Source organism: Electrona antarctica (genome assembly GCF_951216825.1).
Source record: "Electrona antarctica genome assembly, chromosome: 7".
NCBI lineage: Eukaryota > Metazoa > Chordata > Actinopteri > Myctophiformes > Myctophidae > Electrona > Electrona antarctica.
The window spans coordinates 7754839-7775572 of NC_136812.1; the positions used below are offsets into that span (position 1 = coordinate 7754839).

General features: G+C 42.3%; 1 protein-coding gene across 3 annotated transcripts in view; it reads left to right on the top strand.

Moving 5' to 3' along the window:
• Nucleotides 1-5961: 5961 nt before the first annotated feature.
• nos1apa (nitric oxide synthase 1 (neuronal) adaptor protein a) overlaps nucleotides 5962-20734 on the top strand; it is a 235550-nt gene continuing 220777 nt past the window's right edge. For all 3 annotated transcript variants that reach the window (XM_079506287.1, XM_079506286.1, XM_079506288.1), the window contains exons 1-2: nucleotides 5962-6627; nucleotides 6980-7051. In XM_079506287.1, coding sequence (XP_079362413.1) covers nucleotides 6523-6627; nucleotides 6980-7051 — 177 coding nt within the window. In that variant the 5' untranslated portion in view covers nucleotides 5962-6522. The remainder of the gene's footprint in view (nucleotides 6628-6979; nucleotides 7052-20734) is intronic.

Below are 20734 nucleotides of genomic sequence, written 5' to 3' on the forward strand. Positions count from 1 at the left end.
CAGAGTGCTCCAGACTTCCCTCTCCAGTGCAACATTAGTGACTTCCTCCTGGGGGACGTTCCCAGGCCAGTGAGTCGATGTGTTTCCTCCAACTGCGCCTTGAATTGAATTGAATTGAATTGAATTGAATATGAAAGACCACAATGGAAAAGCCATAGTACTTTTATTGGGTTATAAATCCTCTTAGCAGACCTTTGTATCGAACTTACTTTCCTGTGGGTTTTTTTCTCCTGCAAACTGTTAATAAAGTATATATTCAATCACTAAATCAAACTTAATCCTCTTCGTTCCATATAAGGCTGTGTGCCTGCTGTGTGACTATTGGTACGTCTCTAAATGTTTTGATGAATTGAACAAGGTGGACCCTCTTGTAAACAAGTGTAATGCTTTATTGGGTCGTCCACTCACAGTTAACAGTCTTTGTATTGAGTTGTGCTTGAAATGTACTGTAATTCTGCAAACTGTTAATAAATATTTCAATCAATCAATCAATCAATCAATCAAAAACTATCTGCTTCCATCTGTTCCTATCCTGTGCAGCATGTTGTTCCTCATGTTTATTGTTAAAAAAACAAAAACAAACAAATATTAGTGAACCTTTATAAGCATAAAGGTGGACACTACAGTAGGCCCATAAGGGTCCATTTGGTTCCTATCTCTAATTGAGCTAGGTACCCCCTGGAACTCCCTCAAGTACTCCCAGGGGTCCCCGGACCCCACTTTGGGAACCCATGCAGTAGGCTACTCATATTATAAGTACATTAGCAGCTCATTATACCCTTGTGCTGCAGCCTGTTTTATGCTAATGCAGTACAATTTAAATGTTTATTTGTGTTTAATAATTCATTTCCAATAATACATGAACATACTTTTGCATAAAGCAAGCATATTTGCACAACATGATTAGTGTGTGTGTGTGTGTGTGTGTGTGTGTGTGCGTGTACATTATCTCTACTGTCTTCATTAGATCCACAACTGATAGCTTTGTTGTGTTACGTTTGAGAGAGGTTGCGATTTGTGTTGACAGTTTCACAAGCCCATTAAAGACTCAAGTGTTGGTTGACTGTGTGAAAATGTGAAGTAGTTGTAGAGAGGAGGAACACATGTTTTGGGCCCTTGGTCTCCAGGGGAAACTGACTGAATACAAATACCATCTAAGTCCTGGGGCTGCCAAGCAACCAAGTGATACATTTGTACTGTTAACCCATTTAGACCTGAGGACGATTCTACAAATGCCTTCTAAATCCTGACAGTTTTCTGAAAAACCTCATGTTTCATCAGTGGTTCTCAAACATTTTCATGTCAAGGTCCCCCAAACTTACATGTAATTGGCCGCCGACCCCCATCTGAAAATATGTTGTTCCAGGGACCTCCCAGAAGCAAATATTTGAGTTAAAAAACATTCGCTCTGAAAGCATATAGCCTATATTGAAAGATTTTGCACCACATTTTCACGATTTAAAAAAAATAGCAGACCTACAAGCTCGTAGCGCGGCACTCGGTGCCGCGCTACGAGCTTGTAGGTCTGCTATTTTTCAATAGCTAAAGTATAACATAAGGGGTTCCCGCCCAGAATGTGTTAAGTTAGATCAGTGGTTCTCAAATGGGGGTACATGTAGCCCATCCCTGGGGGGTACACAGATATACTACAGGGGGTACAAGTCTTTCACTCCTTATTCTTATTTGTAATGATATATTCTTCAATATATTCTTCAATGTGTTCATTCATGGCATCGAGTGGATACCTCGTATGTCCAAAACGGCTACTTTTCAGGATTCTAATTCAAAAGTAGTCTATAGCGGAAATAGCAGATCTGCTATTTTTTCTCCTTTTGTAGGCTTTGAACGGGGAAAAAAAACATTGCGTGGATGCACCTGGGATGTATCCTCAGTGATGTATCACAAAGTCATCGAGTTTTCGGGCCTCGCAACATCATACCCCTCACTCAGGTCACAGGTGACCCAGCCGCTGGGTGATCAAGTCCCGACTTACGTCCCAGTAGCTACCCTTGATCAGTCCCATTAGGGAAAGACCAGGGCCACACAATCCAAAGACCAGGGCCACACAATCCAAAGACCAGGGCCACACAATCCAAAGACCAGGGCCACACAATCCAAAGACCAGGGCCACACAATCGGTTAATCCGGAACTACTCTGCCGGGACTGGGAGGTAGATCAATCTGGCGCGTGGAAGGACTAGGATCTGTGGGTTGACTCCTGTCCGGGCCCCTCCTACGTCTCACCAGGGGGGTGCCAGGACCTGTGCGTTGACACTGTAGTATGGCAAGTAGAGCATTCATTTACCCCAAAAATGTAAAAATATGGAGTTATGAGGGTTCTACCCGACAGCAACATTATGCTGGATATAGTTTTTTCTTTTTCATCAGATAATGTAATCATCAGAAGATAATTACATTATCTATGTAAAGCGCCTTGGATAAAGGCGCTATATAAATGCACCATTTACCATTTGTGTGTGTGCGTGTGTGCGTCTGAACCAGTATTAAGATTTTATCATAGCTTAACACAAAACTAGTACTGATCATGTCAAGCTTTGCTACAGGATATTCATACAGTATGTGTGTTAGTTAGCTTGAGTGTAGCCTCGGATATACCGCAGGCGTTTTGTTTTCAAAACGAGTGGAACCATGAGTTTCATGCACTGATGTCCACAATCTGTGCTTAACATAGGGAGCATATTATAGCTCTTGAAGTTGAAACCAAAGGTTCTTTGTTTTGTTTTTGTTTTTCATTCCGTTTGAATGTGTTTGTGTGACAGGACATTTATGCCTTGCACCCTGCTGAGGCTAAATGATATCTTCCAAATGAAATGTTGAGTTGGGAGAATGGGAATTACTGCTGCCCCACTTCTCCTTTCCTTGTTTCCGTATATAGGAAAGCTTGAGGGGAGAAGTGCATGCATGTTTCCCTTCTAGTTGACACAGATGGGGTGTATTATGCAACAGAACAACTACATTATGTATGTATGAACATATAGCCAGGCAATGGCGTGTAGTGTTGGTTTATTGGTTAAAGAGATCCAATTATTATACCCAGTTGATCATGTTATTATCTAAATCATTATTGTTAAATAAAGAGCCATTTATTTAAAGGCATAATGTGATTAAATACAGCTTTATTATACATTTTGAATATATCCGGATATTGATTCATCCATGTTTAACCTTTAATCTGTATGACCATTTTTTGATTGATTGATTGAAATATTTATTAACAGTTTGCAGAATTACAGTACATTTCGAGCACAAACTCAATACAAAGACTGTTAACTGTGAGTGGACGACCCAATTAAGCATTACACTTAATTGTTTACAAGAGGGTCCACCATGTTCAATTCATCAAAAACATTTAGAGACAAATAGACACTTCTATATAGTCAAAGAACAGAACAGATCATGAATTCATCATTTTACGGGGGCCAGTTTCGAATTGCAGCCGTCCGTAGGTGCCCTTTGAGAGCGGTTTTGAAGGAGTCAAGGGATTCACATGTCTTAATGACTGTTGGTAGGGCGTTCCACATTTTGGTGGCATAGGAGCGAAAAAAATTTAGTCCCTTGTTTGTTGTTTGTGCCGAATCTGGGTTGTACATTGTTTGTTGCACTCCCTCTGGTGTTGTGGGTGTGGACTTCGTTAACATTAAGGAAGTATCTAGACAGGTACATGGGTATCTTGGTGGTGTATCGAATCTTGTGGACCAGACCCATTGCAAGATGCTGTACTCTGTCGTCGACCCAAAGCCATTCCAGCCTGTCAAAGTGGGCAGGGGTGAGGTGGGTTCGGGGGGTGAGGCCAAGTAGGAGCCTGACCAGTTTGTTTTGGGAGGTCTGAAGCCTTGTTTTGAGGGCCTTTGAGGTGCTGTGGTACCAAGAGGTGCATGCATAGTCAAAGAAACCTTGTACAAGGGCTCCTGTTAAGGTCTTCAAGGTGTTTTTGTCGACCAGTGAGGAGATCCTGTAAAGGAATCAAAGGATGACAAATACACTGTATGCTCATATTTCCGTAACTGTGTTTTCCCAATACAGCATCAAACGCTCCTCTGATATGAGCTGGTGGATAAGAAATCTAAAAATTGACACTCAGATGTTAAGCAAGGAAAACGGAAGTATCAGAGGAGAGGTCAAGAGGCCTCTCTGCATCACGCAGTTCCATATTTTCTATATGTCGTATGGTTCTTCTTATGCTTTGTCCTGCAGGCTATAACTCTCTGACTAAACTGACCATCGCATAACCCAGAGGAAAAGCAGAAGTATCGAGGGGAACATACAGAAATCGTCATCTGGAATCCACCGTTTTTGGCTTTATGTTAATGTATAAAATGGGCAGGGAAAGCATTTGACGAGTGCGCAGACTTCACAAACTGTCACTTGGTGATTGTACTTAATCGCAAGGGATAGAATTCTGACGCCCATGAGCTCATGTAGTACATTTCATATTCATTCTATTATTCAATCTGTAATACTTTTAACTTTATGCAATTTGATTAAATACATGTTAAATCCTTAATACCTTTGTCCGTTCTTACACTTCACTAATTAAAGGACGCGCAGAGATAGCATGCTCCAAGAGGGTTTTTCTAAAGTATCTCACTGCACAATTTGTTTGTTGTTATCAAGAGCCTATCTCCAACAGTTGGCTTACTAATACCATGCCTTAAGTTGTATCTGTTTTTCACTCCAGCACCACAATTGATCATGAATGTAGGTATTCCTTGAGCAGAATCAGTAGATGTTTAGGCCTACATACAGATAATATTGGAAAGAATCCACCTGAAACCAGATAAATGCTGCCTTGGCTATAAACAGAGAATGCACAGTGGCAAATCCAAAACACTGGGCATCCTTGACTCTATTGAATTGAGGGAGGCTGACCTGGCTCCCAAGAGAAGACAGAGAGTGGTGCGCTCACTGCACACAAGATGAGGTGGAAACTGAGCTGCACTTTACCTGCCAACTGTTACCAAGACCCACATCAGAGAGACACATATTTATTTCCCACAGATCACAAACAAACACCCAACGGGAGCTTGGGACTTGACGAATAACAAAAACTGCCTCATAGGCTGCTACCTGATGGGTGAAGCACAGCACAGTGGAAAACACTGTGTGACAAAAAAGGACATCCATTGGAATATAACCACCACAAAGACAATCATAGACTCGGACTGTGTATTCCTGCATGCTGATGTAAGTACATCGACTTACATAATGGACATATGGTACTCTATAAATATAAATATGTAGCATCTGATTATTATTATTTTTGCTATTTTCTAAAGTTGTATATTCAGTTATATACTATGCATTTGTATTTGTCTATTTTTCTAGCAAAATCACAGTTATTGTTTGCATTTTTTTTTTTACTGTATATTTGATTGCAATTAAAGTTACAATGAGAGAGAGAGAGAGACAGAGAGAGAGAGAGAGAGAGGGAGGGAGGGAGGGAGGGAGGGAGGGAGAGAGAGAGATAGAGACAGAGACAGAGAGAGAGAGAGAGAGAGAGAGAGAGAGAGAGATACCGCCCTACCTGAAAAGCAGATGTTGTGTTGGATGTGGCCGCTAGTTGGTAGCATTGCCCTTTTTTTGCCCCTGCCCTGTCTCGATCACAGAAAAAAAGTACATTGTTGTTGTTGTTTTTTCCACATTAGTTTTGTTTGTCTATTTAGTTTACGCTAATCCTGCTACGCTCCTGTTTTAACCAACGATATATCTTCTCTGAAGTGAGATACTTTAAATGGAATTCATACTAATTATAAATCGTCTTCAGCGCCGCGGCCACACATGGTTGGAGGTTCGCGGCTTACCCGGGCCGGGGGCTGGTACCAAACCCTCCTACAAATTTATGATGCGAGTGTGTTCCAATGAAAACAGGTGGAATTCCCAGATTCCGCCAATCACACGCTGGGTTTCCGTGGAGTCCATGCGGGTCGAGAGAGAGAGAGAGGGGGAGAGAGAGATGTAGAGAGAGAGAGAGAGAGAGCGAGAGAGCGAGAGAGAGAGAAGGGAGGAAGGAGGTTGGACACAATGCTGGGAAGAAGTTCCACCACACACACACACACACGGAGGGGAAACTAAAGTAGGAAAACAGCGTTTCTTTCTGCGCGTCGGCTCGCGGTTCCCCTTCACAGACACCGACTCTTTGGAGCTCTTCCAGGCCGGTGTTAGCTGCTCTCTCTGGGGTTTTGACAGACAGACAGACAGACAGACAGACAGACGGGCAGGTCGCAGTGAGTGAGTTCTGGGCACAGCGCAAGTGTGCACTGCACAACAAAAAGATACAAAGTTGCCACTTTGTCCGCTTTTTGACTGTTTACATTGTAGCGAATCTCCCCGACCCACGGGACGCCTGTCTGTCTACTCTGCGATGGATGCCTAGCAGCCATCTATTTGGGACTATACTGCTCTGGATTTATTCTTTATATAACAACGCCGGATTTTGTTTTTCAATTTCCCGACATAGTATTCTTTTCTTCTTGGAGGAGGATTATTATTGTTGTCGCGACCATGCCTGGAAAAACGAAGTACAATCTTGTCGACGATGGTCATGATTTAAGAATTCCTTTGCACAACGAGGAAGCGTTCCAGCATGGGATCAACTTCGAAGCAAAGGTGAATTCACATTATCAGCTGTGTGTGGCTGTGCGTGCGTGCGCGTGTGTGTGCGTGTGTCACAGTGTGTGCGTGTGTGTGTCAGAGACATTGTGTAGTCAATGTTTACTTAGTTTTTCTCCTCGCCAGATGTTTAGCCGACCAAAATATTTAGGTTATACAAGTTGGTAGCTACTAGCTACTACTTAACTCACAAAGTGTGCCTGTAATTAACCGCCCCACACATTTGTACCCTGTTTGTGACCGAAACGAAGAGTTTATTTTATTTGATTTTATTTTTTAAAACAGACTTGACTTTGGGCCGATTATTGAATCCATTTTTAATGACTGGTTTGTTATGATCTTTTTCTAGTACATCGGAAGTCTGGATGTGACACGACCGAACAGCCGAGTGGAGATTGTGGCTGCGATGAGGAGAATACGAGTGAGTTGGTTTGAAACTATTTTCAGGCTTAATTGTTGTTGTTGTCTTGGTCACATTCAGATATCACACCATTATTTAGCTGTGTTCTGTTGACTGTGACACAGTGCTTGGTTCAACTGTTGGGTGGTCCTGTTTTTTTTGCCATTATAAAGCCCCGCAAAAGAGCGTCCCATTGCATATAGTAGCCTACGCAGCTTATAAGAGAAATAACTACTAGCTGTCATTTATGATTTTAGACATATACAACATTGTGTAGCCTTAGGAGACATGTAGGTCTCCCAAAGTGCTCCGTTTAGAGATGTGTGGCTCGGTCTTTGAAGCAGTGCACTGGACTGGAAGACATGCAGGATTTTAGCGCTTTCTTTCTGTCCTCCTCCTCGCCTCTCTCTCCCACTCTGTGCCCAACATGAAAGTTTTCCTCCCCTTTTCTGGAATATTGCATAAGAAGCCACTTCTTTCTTCTCTAACTCAAGGCCGAGCTAATTAGCTTTTTGATGAATTGAACAAGGTGGACCCTCTTGTAAACAAGTGTAATACTTTATTGGGTCGTCCACTCACAGTTAACAGTCTTTGTATTGAGTTGTGCTTGAAATGTACTGCAAACTTAAATCAATCAAGCTAATATTGAAAATACTTGTATGCTCTCTCAGTGTATACCTTCCCAATTATTGTGGACTGCCATTAAGAATGTGTGCAAAGAGTTGACTTTTTGGCAGCTTTACCCAGATCTTCTTGTTCCTGATCACACAACACACGTAATGGACCATATATTGTTTTAAACAATATTTCTATTGTAATCATATATGCATATTACAACTTCTCTCAGGTAACTTTAAACTTCATTACAAGAGCACACACACACACACACACACACACACACACACACACACACACACACACACACATACACACACAGAGTATACGGCTACAGCCATGCATATAAAAGCACACGCAAGCAAAAGCTGCACAATTATCCTATTGACATTTTATAGTCAGACTGTATAGTGCCCTGTACTACCCCCTGCTATAAAGCTGACCCCCCTGTGAGTCAGTGTGCTGCTATGGCAGTTGTTGTTGGCAGGAAAACTAGCTTTGGTTTGGCTCCTTTAGTGAGAAAATGGCCTAACACAGGCTTGATTCGCTCTCAGCCACAGGTAGCCTATCACAGACTATAACAGACTGCACGCTGCAACAGAAGAGTAGCACCAGTGTCACATTCTACTTTTAGCCGGCTGTTGAACGTGATATGTATTTCTAAAAAAATCAAAAAAAGATTCATCTTTTAATTGAACATATTCTTCTTCTTTATCTTGTCAAATAAGCAGTGATAAACATTTGCGAGTACTATTGTAGTTTAATCTGAATGAAGTTAATCAAAGAGCTAATTTGTCCAGACTAGTATACTATTATTCCTTTTGGGATTTCATTTCACAGATATGTAAATGCCCTACTGTAGCCTTATTCCTCTTAATAAGATACCCCTGGCAGTGCACTATTAGCTGATGCATTTACAGTATACGGATCCAGCAAGGCTTTTATCTTTTACAAATAAAAACATGAACGCCTTCACTTTCTCTTTCTCCAAAATAGATTCTTCTATTGTTTCAGGACCAAGGATATAGCCTATAGTCCTCTCTCATTCTATCTACACGCTAATGTTACTCTGATCCCCTCTCGAGTCTTTTGGAGTGGGGGTTAAGGAATGCAATGCTTCCCACTGGGCCTGGCCTTTTCCAAGTTTTTCTCTCCGCCTCTCTTGTCTGTAGAGTCAGTTGGAGTCATGTGGGTTGCTAAGCAACTTGTTGATGAGACGTATCTTTGTTCATTGTGTGCCTGAGTCACCTTGTTGTGAGCCAACTAATCACATAGGAAAAGAAAGCCACCTCAAAGCAGCACATCTTCTGGGCGTTCACTGGGATTTGACTGGAGAGGAAAGAGACAAATTATAACAGAAATGATTATCTGCTCACCTTTGGCTCACCCTAACCTCACCAATCACATACAGTGTGTCCTGTCACTCCTGTGAGTGTCACAGTGCAGGTAGAGAGTCTGTTGAGATGGGGCTCTGTAATGAAAATGTCTTTATAAATTAAATTATCGTTTTCCAGGGAAGTACAGTAGTATAGCAATATCTGCTCAACAGGAGAGGAGACCTTTACCATGAATTACAGGTATTATTTTCTCATTTATCTGCCTTTGCTGGCGTAATTGACTGTGGGAGGATAATGTGGTATGGGAGAGCCAAGGGAAAGGGCATCATTGCATCAGATCAAGGAAGATCCCAGCTAGGTGATCTAGCCCAGGGTTGCTTACACTTTTTTTGACTCGAGAGCTACTTTCAAAATGACCGGCTCAACAAGATCTACCCACCGAAAGAATTAGTATACTGCTGAAAATAGTGTAAATATGTACCTGAGGGGGCTTTGGAATAGCGGCCTGGCATTACATATAAGACAAATGCACTTGGAATGGGAAATAGAGGGGGCGTAATGGACTAGGTAGGGTTTTTTTGTATGTAATTTGCAATGCTACAGACATTTGTGCACAGCAATACTCTTGAAAACAAAAGATTGCATTGTGGATTTGAGCTGACAGGCCCTTTTTGATGTAAATCAATATTTGAATTAAATATTGTTTAGGGTCATGTCATGTGGTCTACCTGCACAGCCTTTGTGATCTACCGGTAGATCACGATCTACCTTTTTGGGCATCCCTGATCTAGCCAGTGAAGATCAGGACCGTATACCAGTATCGGGGCCCATTGATCAATGACCATTGTATTTGGCAACAGATCTCCAGTGATAAACACTTTCTCGTAGGAAGTACTGATCATTTCCATTTAATCTACCAAATTGGCATTTGGTAGAGGTGTATATTTGTACGTCTTTAAATGTGGTACTGCTGTGGGACTGTTCACAATCGGTTAGATTTGCAGTACTATTTTTTTGTGTGTGTGTGCTTGAAATGGACATATTTATTGTCTGAAAACATGCTGATGGATGCACGACAGACATTAAGTAGAAAGCATGCACTGAATGAATGTCTGTAATAAAAATGTCATGGCGGCAACATCACATGGGAGCCCCCTTTCCACTAAGTGCAGCTGGACTAACTTGATATTTTACATTTGGTTCAACACAAAAGGCCACAAGTGCTTAGGTTTATACTGTTTTATAAGAGATGTCCGCCTACCAATCGTCTTCTAAATGCATGGTGGTTGCCAGAACGGCAATCTGATTTGGAAACCAATCATGTCAGCGCCCCAATATGGAGGGCTGCCCTAAATACATTGGATTGGTTCTGAAACCAATCTGAAAAAGTACTGGGAGATTGTCCTCGGTCTATTGTACATTAATTCAGTTTCAGAATAGGCCCATGTTTCAACCCACAAATAAAGATTCAATTCTCAACTTTTGAATTGACAAAACAACCTTGCAAAGTGTTACGGTGTTTGTACACTGCTGTGTTTTTTCGCTGCGGCCAATGCAAGTGCAGACTGATGCGTTTTTCGGAAAACCTCGAAATTCACTCTGATATTCGGTCTGAAAACAAGCAGTATTTCTTGTATACAGTATATTTCATTACCATTACCAATAGGAAGTCATATGATGAGTCTACTTCTCTGTTAAACATTATCATATTGGCCTTCAATGGGTGTTTCTGTATGCCCAGATGTTAGTGCCTGGCCCCCAGTGAATGCTGGCCGTTTACAGCACTGGTTATTATTACTCTAATGGTATACAAATGATAACGATACAGTTAGTATCTTTGACTTTAAAATATGTATTGCTGCAACTAATTGGTGGCATTCTTAGAATGAGAGAATGTTAGGAAAGCATTGCACTTCTAGTGCAACAGTTACTCATGGACTAACTTGATTTAAATATCCTCCATTGGCTCAGCAGAAAATTGAAGTGTCTACCCATTTGACAGATATTTGTAATACTGTTATGAAATCTGTCTGTTATTGATCTGAGTATATTTAATATGATTTCTTATTATTTATATATATATATATATATATATATGTGTGTAAGCATACAACTTTTTATAGGTCTTTATAATATGCGGCTGTTTTTGCGCTTTCTTTTTTTTCTTCGCAATGTTGAGGTGTGGTTTCAGTTCAGTTTATTTATTTTGGTCATTAAAAACAGATTAATACAGTGCCTGCTTTGTGTTTTTGTTTTTACAAAAGAAACATTGACCAAAAAGGTGTAGGCTGAAGCCTAAGCTTATTGTGCCTACCCTTGACTTCTAACATATAAGGGTAGGCACAATAAGCTTAGGCTTATGGTTACAGTTATTACATAAGAGCCACAGCTTTGTTGACATTGAATATCCAGCTGGATTAATTAGCCTACATGGATATGGGTTTCAGTCGTGAAAGGTCCTCTGACATGTGCACACGTGCACGCACGCACACACGCACAAATGCGTGTGGCTGTGTTTTCTCCTGTTCAATCTAACATCTTGCCCCTCATTCTCTCGTCTCCCGCTGATTTTAATTAGTGGCAGCTCGGGTTTACATGTCTTGCGCACCAATTTGATTAACACTAACGGTGTATCGAGGCTTGGCGCCTGTCCAATTAATCCATCCTTGTTTAGTAAATGGCTTCCTCACCCAAGACGCTCTGTGTTAAATCTGATATAGAAGTTAGAACGCGCTTTTAGCACTTAGTTTTGTCGGTACCTAGACTGCAGTTGAAGAGCAAAACAAATGGCCACTACTACTAGGTTGTGAAGTGAGCTTTAAGGCTAACCTGTATACCTGGTGACTGCATGGGACATATTTCATAAGCATGCATCATTACTATGGTGCCCCATCTACTCTGTAAATGGTGCATTAATATAGCGCCTTTATCCAAGGCGCTTTACATAGATTGTGCATTACATTCACCCATTCACACACACATTAATACACCGATGGCGGCAGAAACCATGCAAGGCACCAACCAGCACATCAGGAGAAATTAGGGGTTCAGTGTCTTGCTCAAGGACACTAAAACACTAACTCTGGGGGAGCCCGGGTTCGAACTGGCAACCTTACCTCTGTGATTACTCAGTCACCATAGTTACTGCTTGACAAAATGCATCTGCATTCTGCAATTTACTTAGCTTTGGTGAAATACCAGCGCAGATTGGACTCAGGGACCCACATTGGCTCACAACCATTCCCAGTCTGTCAACACCTTGGTGAACACATCTGACTTTAATTCTGTCCAGAACTGTTTTATAACCACAGAAACTCTGTGGCCTCGGGAAAATTGCAGCACTGTCTGTTGAAGGGAAATTCACTCCGAGGAACAATAATCTAGGCTTCACATACAGAGACAGGAAGAGACGGTAATGGAGGCTCAATCCTGTCTCTTTCAACTGTAGATTACAGTCTGTCTGGCCCTGGTATCCACACACACACACACACACACACACACACACACACACACACACACACACACACACACACACACACACACACACACACACACACACACACACACACACACACACACACACACACACACACACACACACACACGCATGCACCACACACACGTTGAAAAAGATTGACCTACCTACCTATATTATTTAAGCTTTCTGAGAAATATTTGCTATTTAACTACTTGCGAGAACGTTTATTATCTTTCTGAACTTTGAATGAAAATTCAAATTCTATTATCTGTTGTCCAGCACCAGCAAGGGACTGGATGTGCACAACCTACCTGTTTTGAACAGATTTTGTGAAGGTGCCTGCCTTCTAATTGGAGCTGGAGAGTGGCTTTGCATTTCCTCCCTGATTCAATTCCGGTTCACTGACCCGTAACAGCCCGGCAGTTCAGTTGTAGTTCATTTGTCATTGGGTGCCAAAATCGTTAATAATTGATAACAGCTGAGTCTTTCCTTGAACTGAAATCTTTACTGGCAACAATCGGGAGGGCTTTCTGGTTGGCAGCATCACTTTGGCCTTTAGTCCTTTTCCACAATATACAGCTGAAGCAAAATCCATGCTTCTTGCGTTCAATGATTTATTCATGAATTCACATGTCACACGATGCAGGTACCATGTGTTCTTCAATTAATTAAAAAGAGGGTCCACATTCCACACTCAGATGGATACCATTACTTTACTAATGTAAGTTTCAGTTTCACAATTATAATATCATTGTGAGACTTGTCAATTAATCCACATTATTTTGTCTGGTGCTGCACGTTGCCTTTGTCTCCTGACACATCAAACGACGATTAACAACCAGAACACTAACCTATCTCTCCACTAGTTCACAGACATTTGTCATACTATTTCAGCAAAGATATGACATAGCAGATGAGCAAGATCAAAGGCATAGGCCTACGGATATTATAAATCAATAATTACCACCAAAGATGATCATCGTTGATTGTGATTAATATTGTAATTGTGATTACAATATTCGGCAAAAATAATCAGGTTTATAATTTTAGTCATAATTGTGGACTTCAAACTGTGTTGCTAAATAATTCCATATTACAAATTAAGCTTGCATAGATAAGAATGTTACGCGTGCAGTGGAGGGTGAAAAAAGGGAAGTTACAAGAAAAGATAATCCAGCAGGGAGTCAAAGACAGAAATAAGTGGAATTTAATAAGTGCTTAATCCATTTTTGGCGGGAACCCCTTTTGGTGTTTTAAGCATTATGTTATGCTTTAGCTGTTGAAAAATAGCAGATCTACAAGCTCATAGCGCGGCACCGAGTGCCGCGCTATGAACTTGTAGGTCTGCTATTTTTGAAAAATCGTGAAAATGTGGTGTGAATATATATTCTCTCAGAGCTAACGTTTTTAACTCAAATCTTTGCGTCTGGAGGGTCCCTGGAACTACATATTTTCAGATGGGGGTCGGCGGCCAAATTCATATAATCTCTAATAATATGATCTCAGGTCAAAATGGGTTAATGAAACACATGATGAGTCAGTGATGCCAGGATTAGTAATATAGAGAGAAGATGGGTTCAGCGCTGGCTCTCCTTTTTCAGGGGGAATATTGACTCGGTCTCTTCATAGCGTCTCAGTTGGGTTTCTTTAACAGCTTCTGTTATGTGGACAATGATTGATTTGTAAAGGCTTTTCTTTCAAAACCTTTGGATGGCCTTTTCAAACATCACTTTGCGCTACGGCAAACACTCTGTTTTAGTCGTGCTCGGAGTTGGGGATGTTGTTCAGAAGCCTTTCTTATTAAGTGACGGCTTAGAACAGTGCTTCTCAATCTTTTTAATTTCAAGGACCCTATTGTATCCTCTCAGAGTTTCAGAGTATACAGGCCTTTTTAAGGGCCATTTAAGGGCCCATTTTATTCCCCTCGGTGTCCCTGGACCCTACTTTAAGACTGGCTTAGAGTTTAAAAGGTCAGATCGCAGGTTATTCTGCAGTAATGATTGCCTCCACTCAAACCCTCCTCTTTGTCCCTGTAAGAGTGTGGTAACTATTGGGATAGCTCAAGTTACAGTAGCGTAATTTAAAGTTAATTGCTTATGCAGTAAAGTCATGTTTATCTATTGAGGTGTATACACTCTGCCCGCTCTCTCTCTCTCTCTCTGTTATTGACCACAAATCATTGCTGTAGCTGTGTGGCCAGGATGTAATTCTCAAATTGGAACAGTATACACACTGGTTAATGGTTAACTAGTGTTGTCATTCTCCAGCCATTAAGTCACAAGAGATGGTATGACAGAGAAATATTATCGCAGAGTAGAAACCAACAGAAAGGCAACAGTCAGTGTAACAGTGCATGGTTCCAGACTCCAAAATGGTCACACATGCAACCTTGTTTTGAGTGTGCACGTAAGTTGACCATAACCACTAAGATCAAATCAAAGTTATTTCCATCCATTCATCCATCTTCAACCGCTTATCCGTAGTCGGGTCGCGGGGGCAACAGCTCCACCAGAGTGCTCCAGACTTCCCTCTCCAGAGCAACATTAGTGACTTCCTCCTGGGGGATTGAGTCGATGTGTTTCCTCCAACTGCGCCTTGGTCTGCCCCGGGGTCTCCTCCCAGTGGGACGTGCGTCGAGGACCTCCCTAGGGAGACGCCCGAGAGGCATCCTAACCAGATGCCCGAACCACCTCAGCTGGCTCCTTTCCAGGCGAAGGAGCAGCGGTTCTACTCGTGTGACTGAACTTCTCACCCTATCTCTGGGAGATGCCAGCCACCCGCCGAAGAAAACTCATTTCAAGTTATTTACATTTCAAGTTATTTATATAGCACATTTAAAAACAACTCTCATTGTACCAAAGTGCTACACATGTCAGAAGTGGTTGACTTGTTTGGTTCTCGTTGCTGAAAATAGCCGAACTACAAGATCACACTGTATCGTGTTGTGAGCTTGTAGATGTGCTTGCTATTTTTGCCAAATGTTAGCTGTTGGACCCAGTTTTTTGGACACTATGGTTTATGTAGCCTCGGTCCCAGCCTTACTCTTCTGCGAAGAGAAAAGCCTGGTCACGACTCACAACCTAAGGCAGAGAGCGTATCGGTGGAAGTGTCGGGCCGGAACATCCCGTCAGATGTATTTCCTCCGGATACGATATTTCTTGACCAGTCGCAACACTTTGTTTCATTCACGGAGAATGTAAACGGATTTGTAAAGCGTCAACGTAATTTCCTTGAGTGGTACTTTCGCCGAAATCCCACTACACTTCCTCCGCCGATACACTCTACAGCGTAGGTCTTGCCCAGCGTGTGGTTCATGTGGCTAAACTCTCACGTGGTCACTTGCACTCACATGAGGATCAATAGGCTGTTTTGGTGCCCCTCCAGGCTCCAGCATGAGCACTGCGGTAGGCCGGTAGCCATTGTGAAAGTAGTACTTTCCTCTTCTTCACTGACTCAGTGGGGTATCTCCCTGCCTGCACTTTCATCACCAACGTGCGTGTATGTAGCACAGCTGAAGATGAAACGCGAAACAATCCTTCAGTTCTTCAAAGCACCCTGCCGTCGGCAGTACTCAAACTGGATGCACAATCAATTAGTTGCTTGGTTATAAGGATAGTGTTTTTTCCCCCCTCTTTCTACCACAAGTGAGGAAACTCCAGTCTGTGTGGCTCATGTAGGCTTGCTGCGTTCAAGTGCTGATGTCAAGTCAATTGCACTCCATACAATGCCAGGGTTTAGAGATCATGTAGGCTCTATCCATACAGTACACAGACGGTTGGGGTTTAGAGATCATGTAGGCTCTATCCATACAGTACACAGACGGTTGGGGTTTAGAGATCATGTGGGCTCTATCCATACAGTACACAGACGGTTGGGGTTTAGAGATCATGTAGGCTCTATCCATACAGTACACAGACCGTTGGGGTTTAGAGATCATGTGGGCTCTATCCATACAGTACACAGACGGTTGGGGTTTAGAGATCATGTGGGCTCTATCCATACAGTACACAGACCGTTGGGGTTTAGAGATCATGTGGGCTCTATCCATACAGTACACAGACGGTTGGGGTTTAGAGATCATGTGGGCTCTATCCATACAGTACACAGACGGTTGGGGTTTAGAGATCATGTGGGCTCTATCCATACAGTACACAGACCGTTGGGGTTTAGAGATCATGTGGGCTCTATCCATACAGTACACAGACGGTTGGGGTTTAGAGATCATGTGGGCTCTATCCATACAGTACACAGACGGTTGGGGTTTAGAGATCATGTGGGCTCTATCCATACAGTACACAGACCGTTGGGGTTTAGAGCTCACGTAGGCTCTATCCATACAGTACACAGACTGTTGGGGTTTAGAGCTCACGTCGGCTCTATCCATACAGTACACAGACTGTTGGGGTTTAGAGATCATGTGGGCTCTATCCATACAGTACACAGACTGTTGGGGTTTAGAGATCATGTGGGCTCTATCCATACAGTACACAGACTGTTGGGGTTTAGAGCTCACGTCGGCTCTATCCATACAGTACACAGACTGTTGGGGTTTAGAGCTCACGTCGGCTCTATCCATACAGTACACAGACTGTTGGGGTTTAGAGATCATGTGGGCTCTATCCATACAGTACACTGACCGTTGGGGTTTAGAGATCATGTGGGCTCTATCCATACAGTACACAGACGGTTGGGGTTTAGAGATCATGTGGGCTCTATCCATACAGTACACAGACGGTTGGGGTTTAGAGATCATGTCGGCTCTATCCATACAGTACACAGACGGTTGGGGTTTAGAGATCATGTCGGCTCTATCCATACAGTACACAGACGGTTGGGGTTTAGAGATCATGTCGGCTCTATCCATACAGTACACAGACGGTTGGGGTTTAGAGATCATGTCGGCTCTATCCATACAGTACACAGACGGTTGGGGTTTAGAGCTCATGTGGGCTCTATCCATACAGTACACAGACGGTTGGGGTTTAGAGCTCACGTAGGCTCTATCCATACAGTACACAGACCGTTGGGGTTTAGAGCTCACGTAGGCTCTATCCATACAGTACACAGACCGTTGGGGTTTAGAGCTCACGTAGGCTCTATCCATACAGTACACAGACCGTTGGGGTTTAGAGCTCACGTAGGCTCTATCCATACAGTACACAGACGGTTGGGGTTTAGAGCTCACGTAGGCTCTATCCATACAGTACACAGACCGTTGGGGTTTAGAGCTCACGTAGGCTCTATCCATACAGTACACAGACCGTTGGGGTTTAGAGCTCACGTAGGCTCTATCCATACAGTACACAGACGGTTGGGGTTTAGAGCTCACATAGGCTCTATCCATACAGTACACAGACGGTTGGGGTTTAGAGCTCACATAGGCTCTATCCATACAGTACACAGACGGTTGGCTTGTACCGCCCGCTGCGTTCAAGTACTGACGGCATGTCATCATATGACTCAATTTGACATCAGACTTCGGTGCTCTATTCCAATTGGCTAAGATTGCCTTCCAACGTTTGAACAAAATGCCTAAAATCTTGAACTGCGTGCGATTTCTGTGAAATTATGCATGCACATTCCCACTAGGCAGAGGGAGAATCAGCCTCATGGTGGCGCTATAACAGGCCAATTCATGTTTTCACATGTTTTTATAATTGCACCGATCTGTGTACAACTTTTTTTTGTTTTTACTAAAATATCTACAATCTACAATCTACAACGTGGCACGTTGTGAGCTAGTAGATAGGCTATTTTCACAATGTGGTAAAATTAACAATTTAATTAAACCAGGCTTGTTAGTGTTAGGTTGGTCTTGGGTATCAGTTTGAAGAGGTGCTGCAGCAATATCTCTAACCAAACATCGCTTAGTGTCGTTGGACACACATGACTCCCTCATTCCTGTGACCCTGACACCCATTCTTCAATTCAACATTACTTTCTGAGAAAGTGCTTTGGAAAAAAAGACCCCTTGAACCTACAGGGAAGGAAAGAAGGGCCTACTTGGCCGTCGGCTCGATATAATTTCCAAAGGCAATCATTCCCACTTTGGCTGGTGGGTATCAATTTCCTGTTATGAAAATGACTTGCTCTTGCATGGTTAGCCTGTGTGTGCGTGTGCGCGTGTGGCACGTGCATGAATTCCTGCATGCCAGCACTCTGAATTTGAAGCCCTCTACTCGTGGCAGACTGAGGCCAACAGCTTTCATGTCAGAGTGCCCTCTCTCTTCCCTGTCCTCAAAGAGCTGTTTGTTGACTGCAGCTCTGTGCATCACTGAGACACCCCCCCCCCCCCTCCACCCCCCCACCCCACGCTACCCCACCTCAACTGCATACTTGACTGGTTTCCACAATACAACTAGCTTCTTATTCCTCTCTTGTTTTGGGTTGTGTGTATGTATGTGAGTAGTGTTGTCACAATTACTACATAATCGTCTAATCGCAATTATTTGAGATAATCACAATTATTTTCTTGTAATCATGTTCTCTATTTTTGAGTGGTGCAACGGGTTCCTAACGCCAAATCTAATGGGTTCAGATCTGAGCCAAGTCTCCTGAGGAGGCGCAAAAACATCCTCCTGTTATAATCTGCTCTGTGCACTTTTTATTAGCAAGCCAAACAGAAATGTAATTTCTCCACCAGGAGAAACACATTTCTTTTTTTGTCCAAACATCACTTAAATGGGTACACACTATCTATATAGTTTGCGGGAGGAACCCATTTAGTACCAAATGCCTCAAATCATGAATTCAGGGTCCAATTGCTGTGAAACTTCGCACTTTCCCACCATAGGCCAAGGAAGAAATGCCACCCTACATTTTATTTTAAATGGGCAGATTCACGATTTGGTCTATAACTCTTGAACCGCAGGTCAGGCAATCAAAAATATTGTTTTCCCTTGGATTCCTTGGAGCGTATTATCTAGGCTGTGTTTGTGCCAGATTTCATTCCCTGCCATAGTGTGTTTTCTTCTTCTTTCTAATGCTTCGGTTGTCCTCCTATCACCTGCCAACCTGTCTGTTCCCCTACTGTTTAGTTTAGTTTAGTTTATTTAGGATCCCCATTAGCTGTTGCACCTGGCAACAGCTATTCTTCCTGGGGTCCTCACAGAATAATATACATACAAAAAAACATTACAACATTACAGATATCACAAAAGAAAAGAAAGAAAACAAAAAAACAAAAAAATAAATACATTAAAGCATAACTACGGTTAGTGCATTCACTCTAGATTACATTAACTGGTATATTGACATAAACAGAATTACAATTTCACCATATATATAAGAAAATCCTTCAGTCTTTTCTTAAAGTGCCTTTTACCCTTAATTTCTGTGATGCATACTGGTAGAGAGTTCCAGAAAGTCATTGCCCTGTAATGAATACATGACTGTATTCTTCATTGCATCAGTTCTTGGCTTAGGCACTGTGAATCGACCCATTGCAACATGTCTGGTATTATGTCTGTGTCTATCACTGGTATAATGAATATTTTTATATAAGCATTTTGGTTTTTTATTTGAACAAATGTTCCTAAAAAATCCAGCCAGACTAGCAGCTAATCTCTGCTCCACCAACAGCCATGACAGCTTCTGATGATTTAACAGTGTACTAGATCTAGTATTGCAGTTCAGGGCAAGGCGAGCTGCCTTATTCTGGGCTATTTGTAATTTACACAGGTCCTTTTTAGCTGCATTGGACCACACAACTGGACAATAGTCAAGGTGGGATATCACTAGTGCCTGGATGACCTGGACAGCAGATGTTGGAGTTAAAAACTCAGCACATCTCCTAATCATGGACAAACCCCCTCCCATTTTCTTAGTTATGTTTTGAATATGAGTAGACCATGTTAGATGACTGTCTAATGTAACCCCAAGTAGTTTTGTTTCATCTACCTGCTCAATTGCTAAATCGCTCAGATTCAATTTGGGTTTTGACTTGAGCATATGCTGTGATCCAAATACAATGGATTTAGTCTTTGAGATGTTCAGGACCATCCTATTGTTCACCACCCACTCTGATATGTTCTGTAGTTCCTTGTTGAGAGCTACAGACAGATCTTCCACATTAGTGGCAGACATATACAAAGTAGTGTCATCAGAATACATGGCTATATTGGCCCTGTCTAAGACCAGTGGCATGTCATTTGTAAATATAGTGAACAACAAAGGACCTAAGCAACTTCCTTGTGGAATTCCACAGTGAATATGTTTAGTGTCTGAGAGACTCCCATTATAGTATACTCTCTGTGATCTGCTGGATAAATAGCT